The 27,160-nt window shown below is 39.4% G+C and overlaps 2 protein-coding genes across 10 annotated transcripts; one reads left to right on the top strand and one right to left on the bottom strand.

Moving 5' to 3' along the window:
* Nucleotides 1-4: 4 nt before the first annotated feature.
* On the top strand, nucleotides 5-2,453 carry LOC105688652 (carboxypeptidase Q-like). Its single transcript, XM_012405152.3, has 6 exons — nucleotides 5-788; nucleotides 888-1,038; nucleotides 1,118-1,367; nucleotides 1,436-1,676; nucleotides 1,767-1,949; nucleotides 2,008-2,453. The coding sequence occupies exons 1-6, from the start codon at nucleotides 439-441 to the stop codon at nucleotides 2,258-2,260; spliced, it is 1,428 nt and encodes a 475-aa protein (XP_012260575.2). The 5' UTR covers nucleotides 5-438; the 3' UTR covers nucleotides 2,261-2,453.
* Nucleotides 2,371-26,144, bottom strand: LOC105688653 (protein unc-80 homolog). 9 transcript variants are annotated; one of them, XM_048656985.1, is made up of 54 exons: nucleotides 26,011-26,136; nucleotides 24,465-24,583; nucleotides 24,354-24,402; nucleotides 23,507-23,533; nucleotides 22,759-22,779; nucleotides 22,544-22,689; nucleotides 22,302-22,467; nucleotides 21,980-22,208; nucleotides 21,800-21,912; nucleotides 21,561-21,644; nucleotides 21,379-21,456; nucleotides 21,155-21,294; nucleotides 20,862-21,083; nucleotides 20,606-20,781; nucleotides 20,353-20,549; nucleotides 20,121-20,263; nucleotides 19,364-19,393; nucleotides 18,478-18,607; nucleotides 18,218-18,409; nucleotides 17,994-18,135; nucleotides 17,536-17,907; nucleotides 17,102-17,441; nucleotides 16,911-17,034; nucleotides 16,652-16,835; nucleotides 16,428-16,569; nucleotides 16,237-16,346; nucleotides 15,956-16,146; nucleotides 15,662-15,877; nucleotides 15,451-15,586; nucleotides 15,064-15,330; nucleotides 14,720-14,971; nucleotides 14,260-14,462; nucleotides 13,895-14,181; nucleotides 13,648-13,819; nucleotides 13,113-13,568; nucleotides 12,842-13,022; nucleotides 12,591-12,769; nucleotides 12,264-12,512; nucleotides 11,910-12,183; nucleotides 11,516-11,820; nucleotides 11,011-11,436; nucleotides 10,718-10,936; nucleotides 10,490-10,635; nucleotides 10,075-10,399; nucleotides 9,661-9,981; nucleotides 9,328-9,589; nucleotides 9,001-9,210; nucleotides 8,568-8,918; nucleotides 8,163-8,498; nucleotides 7,987-8,031; nucleotides 7,575-7,667; nucleotides 4,698-4,820; nucleotides 3,294-3,442; nucleotides 2,371-3,163 (listed from the first exon to the last, which is right to left on the bottom strand). In XM_048656985.1, the coding sequence occupies exons 2-54, from the start codon at nucleotides 24,557-24,559 to the stop codon at nucleotides 2,660-2,662; spliced, it is 10,530 nt and encodes a 3,509-aa protein (XP_048512942.1). In that variant the 5' UTR covers nucleotides 24,560-24,583; nucleotides 26,011-26,136; the 3' UTR covers nucleotides 2,371-2,659. The 9 variants fall into 9 exon arrangements, with proteins under 9 accessions (XP_048512942.1, XP_048512943.1, XP_048512945.1 ...); XM_048656986.1 differs by having other exon boundaries at nucleotides 12,591-12,760; XM_048656988.1 differs by having other exon boundaries at nucleotides 14,260-14,405.
* Between the last annotated feature and the right edge of the window lie 1,016 nt (nucleotides 26,145-27,160).

The following is a 27,160-nucleotide window of genomic DNA, read 5'->3' as shown; positions in this document are numbered from 1 at the left end:
TTAAAATCCTCATTCTCATAAGTTGGATTACAAAGATGCCATCTGATCATTATACTACATATTCTATCAACCATATTAGTTGGTAACTAATTAAGAAGAAAAAAAGTTCGTTGGATCTTGATTGGATCCTCTGGTAGTAAGCACAGTTTAGCTCTAAAGAGTTAATCACATCCATGTATTGTATGTTTGCGTTCATATCTTATGTAGATAATTTAGATACTACTTACACTCTTCTACTCTCCAATACGAATTTATCATCACGATTGTTGATTATTAACTCTCATTGTTTGGAATGATTAACGCAGTAGGGAGAGTCCATAGAGGTCACAGTAGGTTGAATATAATCATCCCAGTTATTCTACAGATATCATTCAGTTAGGCCAGACACATGGCTTCTCTGGTGTCAGAATAGATTACATTGGTAATTCAAATCGAAATATGGGCTCCTTACCGTTGGTAAAAATTTTATTACTTTGTCATCTAACATTTGGTTCAACATTTGGTGACACAAGTGATAATGAAGTATATGCGTGCTCACTACCAGAAGATTTGTTAACTGAAATTGAAAGTTATGCTCCGTTAGTTGATAAAATAATAAATGAGACGATTTATGGGTCATTCAAAGGATCAACATGGCAAGAGTTATCTATGTTCGTTGATACTTTTGGTCCACGTTTTACAGGGACACAGAATCTAGAAAATGCTATTGATTACATGCTTAATCGCTCAGTCAATGAAGGGCTTCAAAATGTTCATGGAGAATATGCAGTTGTGCCTCATTGGGTCAGGTATGTGTCTGCCATCTACTCTGACAGTAAAACTGAGAGTAGGAACTGTGCTACAAAGTGATATTCTTAACAAATGTTATGTCCAAATAAACATTACAGGGGTGCAGAGTCTGCTACTTTACTCCAACCCAGAGTCCAAAAGATTTCAATGCTTGGATTAGGGTACAGTCTCGGTACTGTGAGTCAAGGCATCACTGCATCAGCCATTGTGGTGAAGAGCTTTGATGAACTTCAACAGCGACAAAGAGAAGTACGTAAGAGATTTGACAATGGAATATTCATGGCTCAAATTGTCTAATTGATACAAATGTATGATATAATTTTTTCAGATTCCTGGCAAAATAGTTGTTTATAATCAGGAATATGTGAGTTACCCGAAAACAGTGAAATATAGGAGTAGAGGGGCATCAGAGGCTGCAAAGTATGGTGCAGTAGCTGTCCTGATCAGATCTATCACCCCATTTTCTATTTACTCTCCCCATACGGGAATGATGTCTTACGAACCGAATGTAACGAAAATTCCAGCTGCTTGTATTACAGTGGAAGATGCTACTCTGTTGAATAGAATCGCTGATAGGGGTAATTTATAATACCTGATTCTAGTGGCTATTTCATACTCAGTTGAAATGATAAACTATTGTTTTAAGGTGAAGAACTAGTGATTAACATAAAAATGGAAGCACAAAACCTTCCCTCTGTTAAATCTCGAAATACAATTGCCGAAATTATTGGAGAGGAGCGCCCAGAGAAAGTAGTGGTTGTCTCTGGTCATTTAGATAGCTGGGATGTAGGACAAGGTGCTATGGATGATGGAGGTGGTGCGTTCATTGCATGGAATGCTCTAAGAATGTTGAATTCTTTGAATTTGCGACCCAGAAGAACGTTAAGGTGTGCCGATCGATAATATGGCTTTGTAATTCAACAGAATATTATCACACTGTACTTGATTTCATGAACCCAACTACAAATGATTCAAAGGACGATTCTTTGGACTGGTGAGGAACTTGGGATCATTGGAGCTCAACAGTATATCAAAGAACATCAAGCTGAGAAGGGCAATCTTCAATTTGTTATGGAATCTGACATGGGTACATTCACTCCAATAGGACTTGCGTTTACAGGCTCAAGAGAAGTTGGATGCATTTTGGAAAAAGTAATGAGGTGAGTATACAGTTCATTCAATCTAATCAAGCATCTCTTCAGATCTTATAATTTTCAGCTTAATGGGAGCAATAAATGCAACAAGACTTACTACCCCCCATGAAGGCCCTGACATAGAGGGATGGGTTGATATGGGGGTACCAGGAGCTTCACTGTGGAATGCAAACAGTAAATACTTTTGGTATCATCATTCAAATGGAGATACTATGGCTGTTGAGGATCCCCATGCGCTTGATCTTGGGACTGCCCTATTTGCTGCAGTATCTTACATCATGGGTGACCTGAGCATAGACCTACCACATCATGCATAGTGAGTTTGATCCCACAGAATTTATTGCAAACAGGTAAATAATTAAATATGGTAACTCAGTGGAAACTTAGTGGACTAATTTGCCCTGTTTGATCAAATAAGCCATATGAATGCTGTAAAAAAATCAGTTTAATTTCATTTCTTACAATAATACCTAGTATTTGTACAATAATAAATCGTAATATAGTGCTAAACGTTGATTTTCTAATCAATACATCGCTGTCAATGTTATACTGACAAAATTATGCTGACTCCACATACTGTGAGTGGCACGTGTCTTCTCTTGATTGCTAAAGTACTTATCGTCCTCGCAGCAGTATATTACTTGGAAGTTAACTAGTCTACTAGTTAAATTGTTACAAATAAAATATTATTATACATTATCCCTGTAGAAATCAACTCAGATCAATGTGTCCTCGTCTTGAGTTTGGAATACCATTAGTAAAGAATGTTGGGACGATGATCGCTGGCTGTTTGTTAATAAGGCAGTTTTCTCTCCTCCACTTCCATTAATTGAACAGTCAGGTGAACTTCCATCAAATACTATATAATTCGTTGTAGCACTACTGGTAGATGGTAGATCATTGAGATCTGGTGAGGCCAAAGGTGGAGCTGATTGCCCGCCACTTTCTAATGACATAAGTTGCATACTCAATGATTCACGATAGCCAGATGTACTTGAAGTTTGTGAAATCACACTCGTGTCTTCGTCCCACGATATGTCTGATTGTTGGTGATTTCCACGGCTATCATTATGCCCTTGCCGAGCCGAAAAACTACGCTTTGAACGAATAGATGATGATTCAGATGGAATACCAGAAATTGATAGCTCACCAACTGTTGGCGGAGTCGAAGCTGTTAGTTGACTCGAATTGTCTGGGGACCCAACTGTTATGTGTGATACCTGTGAATAATCATTATTATTAATTTTTGTATATTTATCAATCATTGCACCAAGACAATTAGTTATCTTGTAGCTATTCCAATACTAATAATCGTTCAAATGAAGAAGCGAATTGATTTGATCAACATACTTCAATGCGACTCCTACGACTTTTTCTTAAACGAAACGTTTTCTTGCTTTGTCCTGTCGAACGTTGCAGTCGAGGTCTGTGAGAGCGAGACTCCCCAGAGCTGTCCTCGGTTGGACTGCTTGGACTCAATTGAGTTGTTAGGGTTTCTCCTGTGTAACAGCATTGGATTACCATTACCACTGGCTCTAATTGTTAATACTTGTCTTATTCATTGACAAAAATATTACTACTCATGCTAGATTCAAATCTCAAGAAGATTATTTTACTTTTCAGTCCTTGTAATCAATATTTTTATACAGTATATTGTACACTGTTTTCTTTTAATTATGAGTTTACTTTTCAGTTTTTTTTAATATTAAAATCGAGTAGCAAGCATGGATGAAAAACAGATATGATTTACATAGGTATGTACATTGATGTTGAAACTATACAGGGTGAGTCACGTCAAGGGTCCGATTGGGGAGGAGCTTCAATTGACTGAGGCTCCGCCTTCATCCATTCTTTCTTGTTATTCTCAAAATTCCTGTTGGTAATTAGCGATCAGATAGCACTACCTGATTAAAGGAAATCTCTTGATTAACTATTATACTCCCTCTATTATAATCCCTCTTAATCGACCCCTTCCAACTCTCACCCAGAACGTATTTGTGTGCATTTTTTAGGACACTCAGCATCTTAACAATGCATAGTATGACTGGGCTTGATACTGACTTCCAGTTTGAACGCAATAATTAGAATTGATTAGCAACGGGAATTTTGAAAATAACCAGTAAGAATGGATCAAGGCGGAGCCTCGGTCAATTGAAACTCCTCCTCAATCGGACCCTTGACGTGACTCACCCTGTATATTTTTGTAAGAAACGGTTTAAGAAAAAAATAACAAGACTTCATTACTAAGAAATGATCGTGCGAAATAAAATAGATCTGAGGGACACAGAAAGATGATATACACGAGTATGTGAACAACATAGTAAAGTGAGTCAACGGGATCAGACTGATTGAATTTATAAATGCATTTTGATCGCCTGTAATCCCGCTTTCATCCACAAATTATACAGAAAGCATAGGTATAGATAGCATGGATTGTTAATTAAGCCGTAAACGCTGGCCCACTTTTTGAAATGAGTCGAATTAATGAAATTCTACGTTATATGATCAGATGATGAGACTTTCTATGGAATCAAATAATTTTTGTCTCGGCACATACAAAATAAATACCTTAAGACATATATCGGTTACAATAAGGACTCGTTTTACCGTTTTGAGTGTATACTGGAATAATTATTCCCAATTCAATTACTGCACATTAGAAAATTTATTTTCGAATTAGTGGGAATTAATACTGGAATTGAGACGTGCTGCTAATATGAATCTTGAAATAATGGAGGCGGAGCAAGGATTTACCTGAAGAGTGCCTAAACTCTACAGAAGAGACAAAGCGCAGTTTGGACGTCTTTTGATGAGGTAATATAGGGTGAGACTTAACATTGTTATGTTCATCATTAGCAGAAGATGGTTGGGATCTATCTGAAACATGCCACATTGAACGTCTAGTATGAGGACAGGACGATCATCACACAGTAGGATTGACCACTCCATAATAGTATATTATAGGTATGTCGACATCTATACATTTATAGAGAATATATTATATCGACTCTGTAGTGTATTCGGATAATTATCAGTGAGATAGGGGTATTGACAGCAATTTAATATGTAATAGAATATATGGGTATAATATGGACACACATAGCGAAGAGTGAAGAGGTCAAAGTGATTGCAAAGTGGTTCCTGTTTCGTATATTGTGGTAGATTTCTTCTACTGTGTCCTGTGTCATAGAATGGGTGTTAATTATAGTATGTGCAGATCAAGGTTTCTCAAATGAAAGTTCTTATGGAGGGGGATGAATCATGTTGTAAAGGTATGTATAAAATATCAAAAACCGATCAATATTATCTGTTCAACTGCAATTATCGTATAATATTACGCTATGTGCGCTCACATGATTATATCAATCTATCGATGTAAAATTATTATAATATACATACTGAAAACTGCAAGTTCTCTGTAGATTGAGAATTATCGTTCTTATATTTCAATAGAATTTAATATGTGCCAAGTTTGATACCGGCGTTTCAAAACGTAATCATTGTGTATCATTTCGCCGAACGAGTATGATACGTTTGAATCGTGAATTATTATTGAAAGCGTAGCGTCTTATTCAATAATCAAGTATTTCCTGAATTCCAAATCATATGAAATAAAAAATGAACAAAATAATCAAAAAAAAGAAATCGTGTGTGAATAATCGTGTGCTAATAAATGTAGTTGACTGCGAAATGGAATACGATTTAAGTTATATTAGTATTTTGTAATCGGACAATATTATGTAAATGATTATTTCAAATATATTTAATATAGATGGACCTTTTGTCTGCATTACATACGTATTGTATGTATATGAAGCATTTCACATGGATTTATTGACCTGACTAAAACGCTGACCTTTACAGAGTCGTTTAAAAACTTGTGCAATATCTTCGCAGGCTCATAACAGGGTATTCATGATTTCTAGTAAATTTGAATTCTAAGACATTCAGGAGAAGAATGTCTCAAAGTAAGGGGAAGAAGAAGTTCGACTTAGATCGTCAAACAGGGAATATTTTTCAATGAAATTCTACAATAAGAAATGCTGATAAAGAAATTTGATCGAGTTTCAATCGATTCTGAAAGGGCGTGGAGTTCTTGTCAGGATCAGGGCGATTACACGTAAAATGTTCCATATATTCGTAGATTGTTTGAGATTCATACAAGACGATAATCATCGTATTTATCTAAAAGTCGACCAATGTTTACTTGAAAATTATTAATGTATACATAATGAAGAAAGATGAAAGCAACTATAATAATATATAGTACGAAGTAGCTACGTATAATGATAATGGGATACCAACTGTTGGACATTACCATTGTCTAAATACTGCTATGTAATAAGTTCATTATAATCACATAATAAGTATATGGCAAATGAATATGTAACAAATATGCTAAGGGAAACCAACACAGGACAAAATGCAACAAAAGGTGAGTGAATACGAATAATATAATATGGAATCAAAAGTATAAATATATATATATTTTTAAATATGATATATATTTAGATACAAAATAGTGTGAAGCATAAAAAGGATATACACACGTATATTTATATATATACGTATATATGTGTGTATATATACATATATATAATATGAAAAAGTGTGATAATAATAGGTATAGACTTGCGTAGAATCGGCGTGCTTACCTCTGTTCCCTAGCTAGCAATGGAAGCAACGTAACATCAGTGTGTCAATTTATCTGAATCTGGGGCACAATATTCTTATCTTCATGATTGAGCCAATTTCGTCCATGTTCAGAGGTATGAATATTAATCTTAAAATGTTCTCCTCAAGTTACCGTGTATGAATGTCTTAACTAAATCGAAGCGTAAGAAAAAATATTCAACAAATATAATAATTTGTGCAAAACGATACGTTCAATAACTTGTACGAATATTGTACTTGTGCTCGTAACGTGCATTACATTTTTTTCGAATCGAAATTCACGTACTATTTTTCCGAAAAAATTGTTGCGTCCTATCAACCAGTACACAGTACCCCAATAAGTGTGCAATTTCATGAATCAAATTACTCAACGAACTGGATCTTTTTTCATTATCAGTATGTCGCTATCGTGACATAAGAATTATACGTTTACTTTAAGCTGCAGTGTTGGAACCAAATAATAATTTGAATCCTGCGCGAAGTTCGAATATTCAGTGTTCAAATAAACTGCAACTCACTCGATATCGTTGTAACACTCGTAACCATGAAGATAATATTGTTCAATGCGAAAATATTTTCAGTAAAAATATATTTGCATGTTGAATAAGAGATTGAAACACCTGCTGCAGTGCCATAGACAATGGCTAAATCCAACTGTGGTACTGTGTTTATTTGTCAGAAGTACTTTGACAGTAAAAAGAAGCAAAAAACAAAGAGAATTTAATTCTGCCTGGATAATAAAGTACATTTTTATATTATTTGCGTTGTAAAATTATAATTATACGACCTAATTACGAAGCCTATACGCCTGTAACTCATGAATACCTGAACTTTGATAATTGTATTATTTATCGTGCAAAACACTTCTGACATCAAAATTAACAATAATATTCTTAAACAAATTCCAACACGTGTGTTGATGATGAAGTATCAGAATAGATGAATGGACATAAATACCTGTTAACGGTGGCTGGTCCTGCATATCCTTGTTACTGCAATCGCTCGACTCTTTCAACGTCGTCGATCCAGCACTCGTACTCGATGCAGAGCCTAAAAAATTAGATTCTAATTTATATTACCACAGCATATTTTATCCGGCGAAAATTACAATTCGGGAATTTTATGTCTTGTGTGATAAATATCTGATCAAGTTTTTCTATCGAGCTTTCAAAAAAATCTAGATAAATAAAATTCATTGTGTACAATTGTGGTGCTACGAAGTCATTCAAACTATACGGTATTAGTGCGCAGATGATACTAATGTTAATGACAACTAATATCTAGGCTGAACATTTAAAGCTGTTGAAAAATGTGCTCGAATTCCAATTCTTTTTTATGTTCTTTATTTTCAGATGGAGCTTTCACTAACTTGTTACAAAAAGACGAAAAAGACATCTCCTGTCCAAGATCTGATCTGAAATCACGTTTTCTTTTTTTCATTAATCTGAGATTGAATTCGAGTTGAGAAATTTTTTAAAATTAGCTTTCGTTATTTTAGTCAAAATTTTTCGTTTCTCTAAACATTGAGATAGGAAACGAGCATACCTCTGGTGATAATAGCAGTTGGTTGTACTGAAGTTGGTGGATGTATGACAGGGAATTGTACTGGAATCGCATGTGCAGCTGATTTTGGAATAATAGATTGACTGTAAGTGTGTGGTGGAGTTGGATGAGACACTGGTGTGGGCTGAGAATGTTGAGAGGGAGTCTCTGCAGGGGTACGATTGATATGAGCACGCGAACCGAGATCCCCTGTTAACAAGTCGATTAAAGATGGTCTTTGAGTACGTCCGTGTTGCCCTTCGTTGCTGTTTTGTATCGCGTTCGGAGCCCCGGGATGCATATCCACTACGCTTCTTTTGGGTTCCGGTTGCACTTCATCTGAAAGATTCAAAAGATGCAGAAAAGGGAAACGAGCAATCGACGAAATTCGAGTCAATAAATAATCACCTATTTTACGGTCTTCGATCTCTTCTTTAAGATCCTTAAGGTCATGGGAAAGATCGGTTAACAATGTCCCGCGTGATTTTGGTACCGGCATTCCGATGCCATTGATTTTTTTTCTTATAATGCTTTGCATGTTTCTTTCGTGTTCCGATATCGGCGGTTGTCCGATTTTGTGAACTATAAACGGTGACATTTGTATGTAAAGGGCTGTCCGATGAGTGACCACGAATTCCAGAAAATCCCATAAATGTATCGATGCTTCGTTACGTTTGTTTAAAAGGCGCATCGTGCGCAGAATTCTTGGCCATTCTGTTTTCAACTCCGATTCGAAGCAAATTATCATTATTTTTAACGCTGAAGTTACAGAGAAAATAATTTCAGATTATTAATCGTTGTTGAAAATATTGAAATGGGGTTTGAAATCATCAAATCTCACCTAAAAATGCAACTTGATAAAGCGTTAGTGATATTTTTGTTGGAGCTTTAGCATCTCGAGCCGTAAATGTCAAGCTACCGGTTCTCATGTCGGTGGCAGTTTTCAAAGTCTGTGCTGTGATTGGAGCGGTTTTTGCCGTTGGAGGCCACAGGGTATTCAAAACGGCTGTCAGTGCAAAACTTATATCGGCTTGCCTCAATTTGGGAACATCTATTGAGGTAAGACTGAATATATTGATTGCGATTGAGCATGATACGTAATATTTCTTTTACTGTAGGCACGCGATAAAATTTAAAAAGCGAGAAATTAGAGAATTATAATTCTCACCCTTTCTTCCGGTACCGACGCGAAGGAACAAAGGTATCAACAGATTAAGCAGCACACTTTCTGTACGATTTTGAGTAGAGAACATCGATTGTCCTCCGCAGACATTTTCTAACGAATAAACGTCTCCAAGAGAAATAACGTGAAGTGCAATCAAACGTAATACGGTTGAACAAAAATGTTGCGGTGGTATTTGGCCCATCAAAGCCGCCGATGCAGCTGACGCCACTTCTACTAAGCCAGTCGTGTCTCCGATTATCAAAGCCTGTCGTTTTATGGAAAAAATATTAACAGTTCAAACGTCTACGAATTTACAAATTTTTGGTCCATATTCACCTGGCATGTGCTCAGTAGTGTTTTCAAATGCTGAAAATGTGCGATGTAAGGATATCTGGATAAAGTTTCGTACACCCCTTTTAACAAATCACCCGCTGCCTCCCAGTCAGTGTTTCGTCTGATCGAAGTTTTCTTATAAATTTTACTAAAAGTTTTGTCTAGTCGTCTCAAAATTATTGTCAACGCTGGTCGCATGTCGTCGTTGGACCATTCTGTTGATGGGAGTATATCGTTCATGTATCTTCGCAATCCTCTGCACCCCATCGTGTCTCGATCGTACGGCGAAATCTTCAAAAGGCTATGCGCTATGTCGGCGAGTCTCTGCGTCGAAACATCGTCAAGTAAGATTGCAGGATTTTGGCATACTTTCTGTCACTCGATTCAATTCAATTAAAATAATTCAATACTACTTACCACGTGACATTTCGAATCAAGTAATTCGATCGCTTTACCGTCCTGAGCTGCTCTCTTGTTCAATTCAGCCAGACGTACCGAGCATCGAGCGAGGAAATCCCCCACCATGTTGAGCAGGGTATCCCTCGGTCTTCTGAATTCAGTCTTATGACAATTTTCCGAGTCCTCATTGTCTCGATCGTATAAAATCTTAGTCCTCGAATGTTCTACGTATTTGTTTGTCTCATCGTCGAAATCAAATCCAGGCGAGTAGGGCCCTTTTCCATAATTTCTTTGACTAGAGCCCTTGTGTTCCGGACTAGATCTTTGCGGACCGTTGTAATTTCTGAACGAACAAACGAATAAAAAATTTGTCTGTTAACTCGATCGAGATTTCAACAAATGTCAAGTAATGCTACTCGCAAACTCTAATTACTTGGTCAAAGCTTCGGAATTGTTGACCAACGTCTTCACGGCTATTGCCAACTGATTTATAATTTCTTTTTCAGTCTTTCCCTCCTTGTTATACGTCGGTGATTGAATTTGTTGAACATAACAGGGCAATATCGCCTCCAAGATTATCTGTAACAATATGTCACAGTTTTCAGAAAACAATTCGTGATGTCATCCGGATATACCGGTAAAAAGTTTCATGGAAACATACCAGCATTTGTTGTCCTCGAACGGAATCAGCCGCATACGCGATCACCATTACGCAAAGAGAAATGCAGTCTAAAACTGTCACCATTTCGTTTTCATCGTGATAGCAAAAATCAATTGCTTTCAACGGCTTATCCTCTTTGACAAGTTCTCCAATGTTTAGAGGGTCTGGTGACGGCGTTTCAAGACTCAACAACAAATTGAACAGGCAATTGGACGCGACCTGAAATTTTAAAGGTAGCGTAACATTTGGATAACGATCCTAGATCATTTTAAGCTCAGAGCTTAATTGCTCACTTTGTGTGCTTCACCGTGAGTGCTCATCTCATCGGTATCCAATATAGCTGACACACTGCCGAACATCTGGAGTATAAATGGTTTTCTGTTCATGAGATAAAATTGTTTGACAGCGTATTCAACGGTGGTTTTTACTAATTTATTAGTCTGATGATTGGAGTAGAGTTGGAGCAAGGTTGGCATGATCAGTAAATATCCATTGGTTGAGAAAATGTTTTTAAAATTGTGAGCAGCGTTGATGTACGTGGCCATAACGTATCTCAGGATGCAAGAGTCCTCACTGTGGAGTATTATAGCCCCGTTCAAAACGTTGAGAAATAAATGAATGTCCCCGGAGTAGGCAAAATTTCCAGCCATCGCTTCGAACATTCGAGCGATGAGTCTGACCCACATGAATTTGTGCATCACATCGAGCCCGAGCAGTTCCTGTGGAATTTTAAGGGATGAATTCGCGACGAATGACTTGCGAATAATTTAAGGAAAATCTTTGTTTCGGATTCGTCACCTTCCCGATTTCTCCACCTTTGTAAAGATCGAGATCAGCTTCTAGTGCTTTTCTTGGAAACGAAGGGAGCTTCATCAGCTCTTCGTGTAAAAACACAACTCGTTGAACAACCATATCGACATTTTTCAATATCGCCCACGTCAAAAGCACCTTTCCGATCTCGACAAATTTATGGATTAACTCTTGCCGTTGAAGGGCGTTAAAGGCTTCCTCGGGTTTCATGTGAACAAGTTCAAGCTGAGGGTACTGCGATCGTTTGAAAAAATAGTAATCCCGAACGTACGAAGAGGGATTGTGTATTTGATCTGAAAATTTTGTTTCGACTTTAAAATTCCCCTTGACGCGCCAGAAACGGGTTGCCTCGGTATGAAAAAAAAAAAATTATATCTCTTACGCGTTTTGTAGTCGATCAAAAAGTATTCCTTGTGTTTGACTTCTTCGATTCCGAAGAAATCTAAGGATTCTCTCAATATCTGACAAAATTGCGTGTCTTCCTGGACCGGAAATTGCGACGGTATTCCACCCGCATCCGGGTCCTGGGGTCCATGGACTATAATCTTCTTAGCTGACGGGACGTTGGCCGTGAGAAGAATCGAGGCGTCGCACTGTTCTTTTCGAAGTATCTGCTTCAGATCTTTGAACATTATTCCATGAACGCTGTGCACGACCTGCGTCGAATAATCGGAATGTTATTTTGTCGTGATCGGAAGTAACTTGGGTCTGGAATGAAAATAAAGTAGCTTTTCACCATCCAAAGTATCGACAGCGCCGTCCCGATGAGCTTTTGACCTTCTTCGTGTGGAGATCTCACGTAAAACATGACGTATCCTATAATGTAATTGTACAACGCGAATGCGGCCTGTTGGGGTAATTTCGGTACAAATCTTATGAGGTGTCTGAGAATCTTGAACATGAGTTCTTGCTTCTCTCTCGTTAATCGTTCCAAAACGTAGCGTAGAAACAGGGCGCTGTCTTCTACCAGGCAATTCCAAATCACCTGCCAAACGTCAATGCTGTTTCTATTTTATCTTTTCTCACGATTAACATCAATTGTCGAATCGAAACTGTTGCCTACCTGATAAGCAACCTCATACACCGCGTTACCGTCGTCAGAAACGGCGGCATCGTCGAGAAGATTAATTATCTGTATTATCGCCGAACATAACGACGAGGGGAACAAGGACAATGCCAACTGTCCGTGATGTGAAGTATTCCTGGGAGCCGATTCGCCCGGATCTTCGTCACCTACGTTACCTGATGCCGAATTTAAATTTTAATGCTCAATATCGTCGGATTTGTGTCGCGAATTTCTTTATACATTTATACCTTCGTCGTGGTCGTCTCCCACGGGACTCGGTTCGTAAGCAGCTTGAACGGTGATCGGGATTGTAGTTATGAGGAAATTTTCTCTTTCCTCTCTTTTCTTGTCATCCTGAGCTTGCAGAGCTCTTTTAATCAGTTCGGTTTGTTGTTTCTTACGAGTTTTTGTTGCCGTTACCAAGGACCTCTGTCGTAAATTGATCATTAAGTGACGAATGAAATACTTAAAAAATTCAAGTAGAAAATTAGGGGGTGTAATATTGTCCGTTTGTCTTACATGACGTTCTTGGTTTATCGTGACTTCTTCGACTTTCGTTTTGACTTGCGGCATCCACGGTGGATCAACGACCGGCAACGATTCTATCCCAATTTTTGGGGATGGTAAGGTAAATTCTATGCCAGGCGGGGGGACTTTGAACGTTAAATGGGCGGCTTCTTCCATGCGCGGCCACACTTGGTACCGAAGTTTCCACAATACTTGAAATCTGAGGATAGCGTTTATGCGAACTGTTGTGTTGGTGTGTTGTAGGCCGTGATGCATTATGTCACTCGCTTGATTTGGGGCTCGAACAGCCGAAATTATGAATAAAGACGCCGCGGATGCGGCAACTTCTTGATTAGATTCGAGCAAAAGTTCCCATGCCACAGATAAAATGTCGACGAAAAGATCCTCCGACATGACAACCGCACCTTTCACCAACGTCGCCAAGGGCGTGTGAAACGCATCTTTTACCTGGATCCAAATTAGGGTAGTTAAATTCCCGATTTTGGTTGCAATAATTCTGAAGACGCGATGATTTACCCCTGCGTACCTGAGTTTTTATGTACTTTAAAATTGGTGGCACTTCTTTGGCGCGATCGTCGCCATTCTTTTTTATCGAATCTTTACCCCGTTCCAAGTCTGGTTCTGCAATGTCTTTCGAGGAGTCTCTGTGTCCACCGATCAGTCTGCCGGACTGCGATCCGTCTAAGGCTCTTTCGATCCTGGTGATTGAAAATTATTCAATCCTGAGATATTTGTAACGTATTGAATTTAGAAATTTTTGGGTGATGACTGACCTGTCTTTTCTACCCATGCTGTCCTTTCTGCGGACAGGCGATACTTGTGTGCTGGCTTGTTCGGAAACCTTACGACCTCGTTTCTCTTTTTTACCATCATCTTTCTTGTCCGCTTCAAAATCGAAGGTTCCAGCGCCGTTGATGATGCCGAATTCTTCGCCATAAATTTTTCTCACAGATTTTATCAGCCTCGAACTAGCACGCATTTGTCGTCGATAGCAGAATGGGTGGCAGAAATTTTGATGGGAGCAATAAAAGTTGAACGAATTGGCTACTTGTACCACCACCTGAAAATTGGGTTGAAATTTTTGTCAGTCAATCGATACATGGCTCGTGGTGAAAATCGTAACGAATATATCACTCACCTTCATCCAAGGGAAGTTTTTGTTTGTATCGTCGGTGTCGTTACTGTCACTCGGACTTTCCGGGGGTTGATCGTCGCTAAGAATTCCAGGGGATTCCTCGCCGCTGACTTCACCACCAAGACCAGGTTCGGAGGTATCACTCCTGTCTGACAATGAGCTTACTTTTCTTTTTGATTGAATAGAGTCCGCACGTTTTACAGTATCTGATTTGGCACAAAAACATTTGACGTTACTGATACTATTCGTTATTGGCTGATTGTGTAACAGCGGAGAACGTTAGGATGGATTCTACGGTAGAAAAAAAAAATACTTCCTCTCCACTCGTTGAAGTCTACCGGACAGTCGGTCGAATTTTCATGATTATGCAATTCAAATGTTTTGAGTGACATTTAAGTGAAAAGGGGAAGAAGATGACAGAGGGAGAGAAAGTTAAGGGTGAAAATAATCAAGATATACGTACAAGTTTCGCACTCTGTGTCCTTCCCGTCTTTGGTACCTCTGCGGAGTTTTAAACTTCTCCGTTTGAACGATCCGCTTGTGTTGCCTCCAGGACCTCGTCTCAATAAAAATGGACGCCCCTGCGGCGGGGGAACACGTTTGTTTTTTTCCTTCTCATTAGTTTGGATCTCTTCCCCCTGAATTGTTACGGTGGATTTGCTACTGCCTTCCGATTCGTTGTCCGGTTCGTGTAAAACGAAACTGATTTTTCTTTCTGCCGAGAGGGTTGTAAAAAGACGTGAGGTCTTCGGCGATCACAATTCACACATTCAGATTCATTTTCCCCAATTTCCCCAGCAGACTCACCAGTTTCTCGATCTCCCGCAATTGACTGTAAGCTTTGGGCCGACGTCTGGGAATGCCCCATAGAAGAAAGCGCCATACTCCATCGCCGATTGGCCTCACGGCTGTACATTCGTTCCCAAGGGGGTGGTCTTTCTCTGGTTGAGAGTCTGCTTGACTTTGGTAACGTCTGATACGTCTCTCTTAAAAAAGCTGTTATTTCCAGAAGAAGGGTGCAAGCCACCAGACGAAGTGCTACGGGACATTGAGACCCGTAACCATTGATACTAGCTGCGGAAGTAAAATTCGAAATTCGAAAATTAATCGACCAATAAACACGATGCAACGATCGATCGATTGTCGGAAAAATTTTGCCTATAAAGCATTTGAATTCACCTAGTGGAATTTTACCTTCGTCAAGAAAGTCCTCTTCTTCGTCCTCGACGATCAACTCCTTTTGTTTGATCTCGTCGGAAACCATGGCGGTTATATTTTCCACGTTATTTTTATCCTGGGCAAGCATTTCTTCCAATCTAGAGCCGATTGCCTGGAAAAAAATCCGAGTATGACGAATGTCTCGAATCCATCATGTTTTATTCGATTCGAAAATATTTCCACCTACTTCTGCCCATTGATAAAAAAGTTTTCCAGCCGACCTCTGCAAGACGTGCGTTCGCCTGAGACCGGTCGGTGCATTACGACTGTTTAATGGAACCGAAGGACGAAATATTGGAAAATTTAGCTTCATCCATGTAGGCCAGTGGCCCTTGTTACATTGGTGCACAAGGTGAGCACATTCCAATATTAGCGAGGCACGAGCTACCACAGGCGCGTGTGGCTGAATTTAATCATCAAGTAGTATACGAATTATTGGAATTATTGATTAACGTGAAACAGGATACTAAAAAATACCAACCAAGTCTAAGATGGCTGCCATCAAATGGTGATCAGGTACGGAACCGGGCTGACAAGTTTCTAATAAAAATGAAAATCTTTGCATTCCACTGTACACCAACCCCAGGGACACCATTCTTCTTTCTTTCAAAACGACAAATTCTGACTCTCTCGATGCTTCCCCGATATCCATAGAATTTCGACGACTGAAATCTGGAAAATTTTCCAAAGAAATAAAATAAACAACGTGAGTTCAAACTGGAAGAATTTAATCTGCAGTTTTGTGAACAAAAATCAACTCACAACACCCCGGTATTTCTTCGAGACTTTCTTTTTTCTTTCCTTTTTTTAGACCAATTTTATTAAGCTGATCCTCCATTCTGCGTTTTGCTTTTTGAAACGTCTGCCCGACTCTGAAATAAATTTTATCGATAGTAAAAAATACCAGCGTATTCAAGAATAGAAAATGGTGAATAGATAAAACATTTTCGCACCCTCTACCACTTTTGGAAGTGTTGCGGTAATACGCGTGATGCAAACTGGGTTGTCTTATAAAACTTCCCTCGGTCGGTGATTCGCTGCTGTCGTGGCTATCCGTAGAATCGGTTCGGCCGTATTCTTTCCGAAACCAATTTACTAAAAATTGAATTTTATCGATCAACTGTAGCGCAACGAAAGGTACGAAGATAAAAAAAAATCTCGTTCGTTCGTCGCATACCGATTCCCCCGATTTGAAAGCGTTTCGATTTCCGCGACTTCGATGACCCCAAGTAAGTTTCGGCGATACCCAAATTACGCTCACTCTGTCTCGGAGTCAAAATGTGATGCTTCTTTCGCAAATTTCCCGACGGACTTTGACTGATTTTTGCATTCTCCTCGCTCAGTTCGGTCTCCAGCAGGCTCTGTTAACGAAATATAATATTATAATATTATCATAGACCGTTTCCGCATCGCGAAACAGATCGTCATCCGCTCACAGCGCAGGTCGAAGAGGTGCTCCTTTTTTTGAATAAAAATTTACGCGTTCCTCTGTCGTCCATGACGTAGCACGATTCCGTCCCCAGGTCGACATTTTCTTCGATCTCCGATTGATGAATGTGCCTGCGAAATCAATCGCTGAGCTTTACATTTCAGCCGATACATCGCGGGGACGAATCGCAATGATTACCTTATCACACGAGTTGTCTGTATGTTAACATTGTTACGTTTATTCGGTCTATCGGCGGAATCTAATAAACCGCTGAGCGCGACTCTTCGAAAAACACCACCGTGAGCCTCTTTGATGTAGGTCATTAACTGCCTGAGATCGCAATAAATGGTAACGTTTTCCTGGGACTTTAATTCTTTGGTTGATTTTACGAATCTCGTAACCAAAGCCTTGAATACGTGGCACATTATTTGCCCTTCTATCCCTCGGCCTCCGCCACCGCCCAGGCCAGCACCAAAATTAGTCGCGTATCCGCCTTGGGACGCGATATCTGGCGATTTGCTAGAGCTCCGTTTCTGATCTGTGGTAAAATCGATGAGGGGGGAGGGAGAAAAAAACAAAGGCGATGATTAGGGACTGAAAAATCATTTCAAACCTCGCTTGACGTTACTCACTAAGTGGAGATAATAACGAACTTGGATCTACGCAGAATCCGACATAAGCGTGAAAGAAATCCAATATCTCCGGTATGGGCTGATCGCGTATCATGGTTCTCAAAAACTTGGAAAATTGCCTCGAACTAGCGTGATGCAATTTGTAGAGAATCGTCTGCCCTTGCGATCGAATGAAGTCGGCCGGTGGCCCTCGCATCCCTTCGGCGCAACCGTGTGGACAACCAAGGTGTTTCAATACTCTGATCACGCAGTTCATCAGCAAATAATGCGGCGTTACCACTCCGGAAGATCCACCGCTACTTTTTTGCTGCTGTTCGTTCGTGGGAGAATCATGTTTGCTGGGAGCCTTGTCAGATTTTCCACTGTTCGATCCTGATTCGAAAAAAAAAATCTCGAGATTATTGAGACGGTATTTTTCGAAGGCCAAAAAAAAAAGGGAAGAATCAACGACGCGATACCTGGATTGCTGTTACTCGCTTCATCCCGAAGGCACTGTTTCAATACTCCCATGTCCATAAGTAACTCCAAAAGATTCAATATATTTTCACATACGCGTAACGTGCAGCAAACGTTGTCGCGTAGTACAACCGAATGGACAGCCTGTTTGGACAATTAGGGCAGAATTTATCGACGCAAATTACGTTAGTTATTTCACTATTCCCAACGGACCCCTATCCTATACCTTCAGTATCACTTGGTAATCGATATCGCCTTCTTTCGTGATGTAGCAAGCCGATCCTGGGGCTTCAGGGATTTCTTCGCCTGTGTACGTGATGTTCGAATCTGTTTGAGATCTGGTGAGACTCGGTTTTCTTTCGAATCCCAATCGACTGCCGTGCAGACTGACCACGTCTAATTGGCTGTCGATGGATCCCTGCAAATTGGTCAATAGAATTGAAAATTCTAGATTTTTCCGGATAATTATTCGACGAATTTTCTCACCTGACGTTTCATGTAATCCGGAGACGGTGTGGGCGTATGTTCGGTGACTGTAATTATGGGATTCGGGACCGCGTATGATTGACTGTAAAATCGTCCTTGCTTTCTTTCGACTCTCGTGTCACCGATGTATCTGTAAAAATGATATTGTAAGAGAGCGAACGTGATGGGGCGCAAGTTTTCTATGGGCATGCGATATCCGTAATTCACATCCTATCGAATCAAGCACTATACAAGTCTATCTAATAATTACCGAACTTGTTCTATTTTTATTAATCTCTAGGGACATGCTAATTCTTGTCATAAGCAAATATATCCATCGCTGGAATGAATCTTAAGTTTTGAAAAAAAAATAATCTACCAACTATTAATGAAACCTATTCAATAAAAAAAAAAAATTCGACGCGCGTTGAAGACTATCGTCGAGCTATTTTATGAGGCCTTCATAGTTTATGCAGATGAGGAAAAAAGAATGAAGGATTTCTGTCGAGGATGAAAAGCCTATGAAGCCATGTTTCGATAAAACGCAAAAATTAATCGAGAAGCGCATTGTCAGAATAAAAATGAACAACTATTTCATTGGACGAGTGAGTAGCTGAAGCGTTTGGAACAGCGAAAGTATCATAGTTTTTTTTTTTCAACATTTTATTCTCGTCTAGGATTGGACTTGCGTGAGAGGTCATCGAAAGCTTTGATACGATGGCGCATTTAAATGCGATCTGAAAAAAATTAAGAGGGACGCGAAATCGGCGAGTGGTTATTGCTTCGAGTAATGAGTACGAAATAAACCTATAGGTGCAGACTATAAGCTATAAAAGCGAACGAAAAAGTAAGAAAAGCATGTTCATGAACGATCTCTGGAGTGTCATTACGGTCATTAACGACTTACCCTCCCGCGGTCAGCTCGTCAATCAAGCAGCTGAGCCACGAGTTTTGGGTGAAAGAGCGAGAGAGAAAGACACAGAGAAAGATATTACACATAAGTTGATGGTAGGGTTGTTAAATTCCATATTAATAGAGTAATGTACCACGAAGATTTTTTTACGTTGAGTAAAACGTGTGAGCTTTTCACACGAATTTTGAAGTGAGACTGATTTCGCGTGAGTGTGAAGATTTTTAGGATTGAAAGATTATTGAGCGTAATTTTTTTTCTTCTCTTCATCGACGATAACATGTGGTTCTTGTAAATGTACAATGATGCTCGCTATTTAAACTAATCAAAAATTACGAGATGAAATATCGCCATGCACGATGTGTGTTTTAACGATAAATTGTAAAATATGTAGATTAACATTTTTACTGAAAATTGAAAACCTCGTTTGACGTTTCTAAAAAAAATTTTTGTACATATTTATACATATTATATTCTATAAATTTAAAACCTACATAATATAATTTTAATTCATAGAACCTACTTATTCAAGTGAAATAGAGATAGTAAAAATGTCATGCTATAAATGAATCATAATTTAAATATTTTTCATAATCGCAATGAGCTGATGAAATGTTATAAGCATCTTTTAATTTTCGAGCATCGCAAATTTATATCGAATTCAGTAATCAAATTTCATCCAAATTTCAGTTTATGCAGAGATATAATTCGTCTGGCAAAAATCAATGGATAGCAATATTCCAATCAGACGTACCTCAAACTCGGCATGCTTTTCCCTTTTATCAGATTAGTCGGATGTTTGATTCTGTCCACGTCTTTTGCATCGAAAATCTTCGATAATGTTGATGCTGGTCTGGTCAGATGATCGTCTCCTGTATCGAGACTTCTGTGACATTCCTGTTCAAACAATCGTTAAGTTTTTTTTTCAAGCAATACTTTAATATTCCTACACCCCAATTCTTCGTGATAGTTTTTTTCTTTGATACCTGTTCGAAGAATGCCTTGGGGTCATCTTGGCCTATTTTTTCTAAAGTTTTTTCGGATTTTGATAATAATTTCGTTTCAACGAAAGCCTTGAGATCAGCCATATTCATACGTTTTTTGACCTTTTCACTCGCGCATCGCGTATGACTAGTTTCAGCCAACTTTGGGGCGTAAGGAGATTCTGAAAAATTAGCAACGTCTTATGCAGGAATAGAAACAGTCTTATTTTCATTCGAGTGAACTTATGAGCGGTACCTGTCAGTATGGAAACATCTTTCGGTTCTGGAATTTCAATGAAATCTTTCGCCTCCTCTCGTTTGTTGCTCTCAGGACTCTGGTAGATGGAAACCTCGATTTTCGGAATCGGCAAAGAGTTGCTACGTCTGCGAGGCTGTTGTTGGGTACAAGATTCCTCATTTATTTCTCTGAGACTGAAAGCAAACAAATCGCAATCAAAGTAATTGAATTACGGTGCGTAAAATGGAATGAAGTTTGATATTCGAACACTCACCGATGGTACAAGAACTGAAGAGCCCAAAAAACACCCTCTTCTTGCCACTGCGCAACAAAAAGACATCTCAGAACAGCGACATCCAGAAATGTTGCCGCGCAGATGTCAATCACCGGTGCATGACTTTCGTTTCTGATCGCCGTTCTCATCGTAGGAGAGCCGTGAAAATTTTGAGCGGTTCCTTGGATCTTCGAACTGTCCACGGAGTCCTTATCCAGAGATCTGACGGGATGAATTTTCCAAATTTTTATCGATCCTTAAAAATGGAGGGCAGATAGCGGAAACACACTCACCCCATTTGCTGTATGGAGGGTTTCATTTGATACTGTTTCGTATCCAGGCCAGATATTGCCGTAACTTGTTCTATGGTCATCGTGGACTTGAAGGCATTCGTTGTGCGTCCCATCGCGACGTGAAAAATGCTGGCTTCGCCCTGAAGAAGAAATAAAATCCGGTCAAGTGTGATCGGGGTTGGTTTTCATCGGCAAATATCTGCGCGAATATAAATTCAACGTACAGCGAATATAGTCGACACTTCTTTCACGCCGTCGATAGTTCTTTCGGATTCGGTAAGGGATGGTAACCTGAATATGACCTGTAATTCAAATGATCGCTGTCGGTATAAATTCACTGGAAGTTCAAAAGTTATCCAAGACTTTTATTTTTTTTTGTTCTGTGTCTACTCCGACTCGGACTTACCACATGTTCGTCTTCGGTGCTTGAACTTTCTTCGGGTATCGTCTCAGGGAATACCGTATCCTTTGGAGAGGAGACCCAATTACTCTGCAGCGTATCAAAGTAACAACTCTGATTAAACTCGACAATCTGAACGCAATCTTTTCCAAGACGTTTCAATCGTTTTTTACTTCGAATGGTTCACCTGACTCGTCGTTCTTTACTGTTGACTAGTCTTCAATGGAATATGAATTAAAACTCACCTCGTCGTCCTGTTGTTTAGTTAAGGGAGGAGCACCTTGATCGGAGAAGCAAACGCTAGCTGATTGACTCGGCGGGCTTTCAGTGTCCAAGAATTCCTCGTTGGTATTTTTTTCTGGTCAGGTAATTGAGTATCATTAAGCGTAGATATCTATGAAATTCTTGATCCTTGAGACACTCACTTGCTAAAAATAGGTCATCGAACTGTTGATTATGCTTGGACATTTTCATCGAACGGGTCCAGAGCGCCCTTGGCTTGGGTCGACAATGTGCGGTGAAACATGATGTGTCCGGATGTCGACATTCCCAAAGCGCGGACCACATCTTCAGACCGTTCTCCAAACGAAAATTGTTCGTGAAGTCCGATTCCTTCAGATGATTGCAAAGGGGGGCGAAAAGATAAACGAATAACTGGAAACGAAACGAAGAAGACATTGAAGAAAAATGAAAATCATTTCGAAGCAAACCCGATAAAATTCAAGTGATCAATCGAAGAATACTCGCCGACATCGTTGGTACAGAGAACAGGTAATAGAATGGATTTGCGTGATAAATTCCAGCTTCGGCATCAGCTTCGGCACATTCTTCGGCCGCGTCCAAAATTATCCAGTGCAAGGTGTAAAGAAGCTTTGTCTCCACGGTACCAAGACTTTGGAGATTTGTGTCTTTTCTGCGGCGGAAAAAATTGTAGGATAAATTTGAAGTAACCATCATTGTTTTCCGCCAAGTTTTTTTTTTTTTCATACCTGTTGTGTAAAAGATTGGCCGCGGCATGTAGAACATGTGGAAGTGCAGCTTGAATGAGACGCCATCGTGGAACAGCGTCTAGGGCCTCGGTCAGGGATGGCGATAATCCAAAGTGTATATTTTGCACCAATACTTTTTCGAAGGACTATCGAAGGAGAAGAACCGATTAGTAAGTTTTCTGTTTAATTAATGGATTCGTTTCGTCAAATCTCACCTTGCAAGCTTCTTTCATCTCCTGGACGTAGGCACGATAAATAAATTAAATTTCTTTAAATAAATACGACGGAGTATATTTTATATAATATTTAATTTTCAAAATGGGAATAATATCATCCGAATAACTCGACATTTTGTTTTTAATATAATGTGTTATCAAGGGTTATTATTACGAAGTAAAACTTGCAAAATTACATGAGCTCACGCAGCATGCAATTAACATTATATAGCATTCGAATTACTATTTCAATCGATATTGCAGATGCAAAATATGTGCAACAACTTTTCAGTCATTAATTAAAGACTCGATGTCGACATTTTTCACATCGATATAGGTGAATATGGTATTAGATTCGTGACAAATATCATCACACTGTTGCATCTAATATACTGTACAGAAATTAATTGCAATTAAATTCGTAACGATTCACATGCCGTACAGATGAAATATTCGAAATATTATTTACAAATGATTGAAATATTAAAATTGAACAACTATGATATTGAACTAAATTTATTTTATTGAAAATATATTTTTCAGTCGCATATAAATGAGAAGTCAGAACCAAGCGACATGCGATTTTCATCCCCCTTTGAAATATTCACCCTCGCTCGTGACGTTTACCCCATAAAAAATGACGATGTCATACTTTTAAAAGCAGTTTGGTAGTGCGATTCAAGCAAATTTTCACGTTAACAAAAAAGTATAATTACAAGATAAACGAAGCGGAGCAAAGCTAACTTACATGATGGCCGGGCGCATGTTGACAGAACTGCGGACGGGTGACGATTGGATGTAACCGCATGGCAGAGGGGGTTGGTTTTTTTTAATAGTTTTTTTTTGGTTTTTGTTTAGTGCAAATCAGGCACAAGGTATGTACAACGTAGGCGTACAGGTGGCAGCCATAGGGGGGCAGCCATAGGGACACACAACACCATCAAATTGCTTAACGATGCCTCCAACTTTAATGTGGGCATTGCTTATATAATATCGGTGCAAATTGATTACACTCATTGTTCTTTTCTTCATTTTATTTTCAGCTACTCACTTTTTGCATTATAATTATTATTGCTGAAACGTGCGCCTCCATATGTCGAGTGAAAAAATTTCTTTTTGGTTTTACCCCCATCAGCTGGATCATAGAATGTCACAGTGACATTTGAATTCATTGCATCCCCCCCAATTCTCTTTTTGCTTTTTCTACTTTACTATAATCGCAATCACAACGAATCTAGCGATTGATCGATTGAAATTATTATTTGAACCGGAACAATTAATTCGCACACGTTAACAGCAGTAATTTCAAGTGCAAGCAGGGTACAATGCTATTAATTTTCTATACAGGTTTTTTAATTGTATCTTTTTTTTGTCTTTCGTTTTCAGTATATATACGTATTTTTTCGTACTCATAAGCGTGTAACTATGTTAATATTTTAGCTCAAAATTTATATTGATCATTTAATACGTATAGTATATGGACATAACATTTAATTGATGAGGTTCGACAAACTTTGACGGTTTTGATTATTTTTTTGTCTCTTTGTTTTTCTATTTCTTTTATCGAACAAACTGACGTAGAACGTGTGACTTACCGTACATGACGCTTCGTGGAGCTTTCCAAGCTTGGCTCGTATGAACGGGCTGAAATTGTATTCCAGGTTATTCCGATGCTGTTAAGATTATATTTCAATAATTATTCTCACCTCGTCTGTCTCCAGAGAAAAGTTTGTATGGGAATAGGCAAGGCCTGATCATGCAAACTGTCGTCAATGGATCGGCGCTTTTCCATACTCGCCATTTGGATTTTATCTCATGTTGCGGTCTGAAATAATTGGAAGGATTTTTTTTCGTTTTTTCATCCAACAGAATCTACAAGGTGCAACCATTTGCACTGGAAATTGATATCGGTATCGTTTGATACTTAGATTCTGATTATGGTTTTCACGAAATCTTATCATGCTGCGTATAATGGATAGCGGAAGCCGGAGTTCGATCACATTTGGCTGATTAGAAATTGATGAAATGACAAAAATAAGGAGAGAAACGAAGTTCGAAGTAAACGCGGAAGCGAAACGTCACGAATTAATGAAATCTGGAAGTAAAATCTTGACGTTCTTTTTCGCAATATCTCGTACGAGCGTTTCCTAAGTGTCAGGGATTCGGTTTTATCTCTTATGCTGAATGTTATTTTCCTTCAGTCCCCATTATTCAAAGTTGAAAGATCTTTAACGACGACGTCGTCCGAAAGCAATCTGTAGTTTTACGACTGGCTATCGTCTGCCTCTCTTTGAATTATAATGTCACTGAATTCGTATCCGCCCTGCACATTGGGTGTATTTTTTGTTCTCCTTTATTTTCACCCTCGGAATCTACCTTTGTCAAGTAACTGAGGCATCCTCGTCACAATAATCAATCACTGCACGTTCACAGGCACGTTACTTTTCTCAAATAATTTCGTATCATTTTTTTACATCCAATATTATCTTCGCAGTGGTTCATAGTGCACAATTTACCCAGCTATCGATGACTATGACGTAGTTTGGTATGCGACATGTCAAGATTGACGGAGCTTTTAACCAGCCGTTATTAGCAGGAAATGCGAGGCGACGCGAATTCTTCGACAAACATTCCCACCCTTTTCACGGTAAATTCAACTTCTGTACGCGACGCATATTGGAACGTAGATGGAATCACGCTCGGAGAAATACCAACGAAAAGAATCCAAGGTGTAAAAACTACGATGCAAATTCATCCCCGAATTCAAATGAAACTGCATAGGGTTGAATTCGACGCTCTCATTCGACTGGTCCAAATTTTTTTTACCCGCGGAGTCCGATGCGCGAATGGATCAGGCACAAAAAAAAGTTTCTGACCACTTTCGAGGGACGGTCGTTCTCGCATTCTTAATTGATTGCGCAATGAGGACTGTTCAAACATTTTGATCAGCCTCGAGCAATATTCCGTTGCATAACTCGACCGTATGGATCCAAAGCACCTATAGACTTTTTTCTCAACGCAGGTAAAAGATAAATGCACATAGTGTAGCCAGATCAGCTTTATTTCAAATTTCTGTTATATTCGGTCTACTGTAATCTGGTGTTCCTGTCTTGTAAATTGATGGAACCGCGTACGAGGCGAGATACTAGTTCATCTGATCGAAGAAAGTGTGATATTCGATTAGAGCGATTAACAACGTCGGAGATGAATGACCGACGTTGATGATGACGATGATGATGAATCAAGACTCACGCGCGTGAATGGCTTAGGCATCTTCAAAGTTTGATTGCATTTAGATTCAGCGGCAGTTATGTAGGAGCAACAGAAAAATATTCTTAACTGAACGATAGCGCGGAGGAGACGGAACAGAACGGAATGAAACGTTTCAGAGTACCCGACGAGGAGGACAAGGACGATGACGATGACGAGGATGAGAGGAATGCGCGCGACTCCGTGGAAACTAGGACACCACAGCGCCGTCGCTCATCGATTTCTCCCAGATTCTGCCCGATGGACCACCACCCACCCACCATCTTCAACCCCGTGTCGAGATATTTATTTGAAAAGCAGGGCTGATCTCTTCAATCGGTTTCAAACGGGTTGACGGAAAGAAATTCATCAAATATCACAACGCACATTATCCAGGCGCTTCATCCTCGTCAAGGGTGTGCAGATAATTTATGACGCAATTCGCATACCCATCGCATTTGCAATCAGTGGTAGTAATTCGACCCGAATGCACCGCATTTTTCATGCGGAATGTTTGGGGCTTGGAAGTGTGGAAATTTTCATTCAAGATTCAAGTTGCTTTTGGCGCCCCCCGAAAATTCTCTTCTAAAAACGATTCGAATCCATCCAGTATCGTGTCCATTTCGAAGCTGACTTCGGTGCCAGGAGTTCTGGCCGGGATTTTATCGTCGCGGGGGAAATTGAAAGCCTGGTTCTTCACCACGGGATTAATCTCTATGCAAACTTCAGTGGAACCTCCCGTTTTCCCGGCTACTCTCTTCGCCTCGTTACTAACAGCTTTGCAAATATCGCGCCAAAGTTCTTTTTGACTCGGATGAAGTGTTCCGACAAGCTGCTGAAATGTCTCCCAGTCCATTTCGTCCTCGCTTTCGAGGATCTTTCGGTGTACGGGAAATAATTTAGATCCCACATTTTTATCGCTCCCTACACTTATGTCTCTCGACGAAATATCGTCGTAAGTAATCTGGCGTTTGAACGTCTCGGAGTCATTGAGATCGCGCGAGAAGCTACCGCTCTTAGGATCGTACGAAGGATTTTTGAGCGGAAATTCATCCCGATCGCCGTTATATTCGAAGTCCGAGGATGCCACAGCGATCGGGTTTTTGTAAGGAACTTTCATCGTTTCTTTAAAATCATCGATCCGTTCTCGGAG

This window comes from Athalia rosae, chromosome 6 (genome assembly GCF_917208135.1).
Source record: "Athalia rosae chromosome 6, iyAthRosa1.1, whole genome shotgun sequence".
Taxonomy (NCBI): Eukaryota; Metazoa; Arthropoda; class Insecta; order Hymenoptera; family Athaliidae; genus Athalia; species Athalia rosae.
This window is presented reverse-complemented; position numbering and strand designations above follow the sequence as displayed.

Excerpts from the sequence above, each read along its gene's own strand:
- LOC105688652 (XM_012405152.3), top strand. The coding sequence starts at position 439 with ATGGGCTCCTTACCGTTGGTAAAAATTTTATTACTTTGTCATCTAACA. Across the intron at positions 1,039-1,117 it reads TTCAACAGCGACAAAGAGAA|ATTCCTGGCAAAATAGTTGT; the intron begins GTACGTAAGAGA and ends TAATTTTTTCAG. Across the intron at positions 1,950-2,007 it reads ATTTTGGAAAAAGTAATGAG|CTTAATGGGAGCAATAAATG; the intron begins GTGAGTATACAG and ends TATAATTTTCAG.
- LOC105688653 (XM_048656985.1), bottom strand. The coding sequence starts at position 24,559 with ATGGCGAGTATGGAAAAGCGCCGATCCATTGACGACAGTTTGCATGAT. Across the intron at positions 7,668-7,986 it reads TTTTCGTCTTTTTGTAACAA|GCTCTGCATCGAGTACGAGT; the intron begins GTTAGTGAAAGC and ends CTAATTTTTTAG. Across the intron at positions 3,164-3,293 it reads GTCGTAGGAGTCGCATTGAA|GTATCACACATAACAGTTGG; the intron begins GTATGTTGATCA and ends GATTATTCACAG.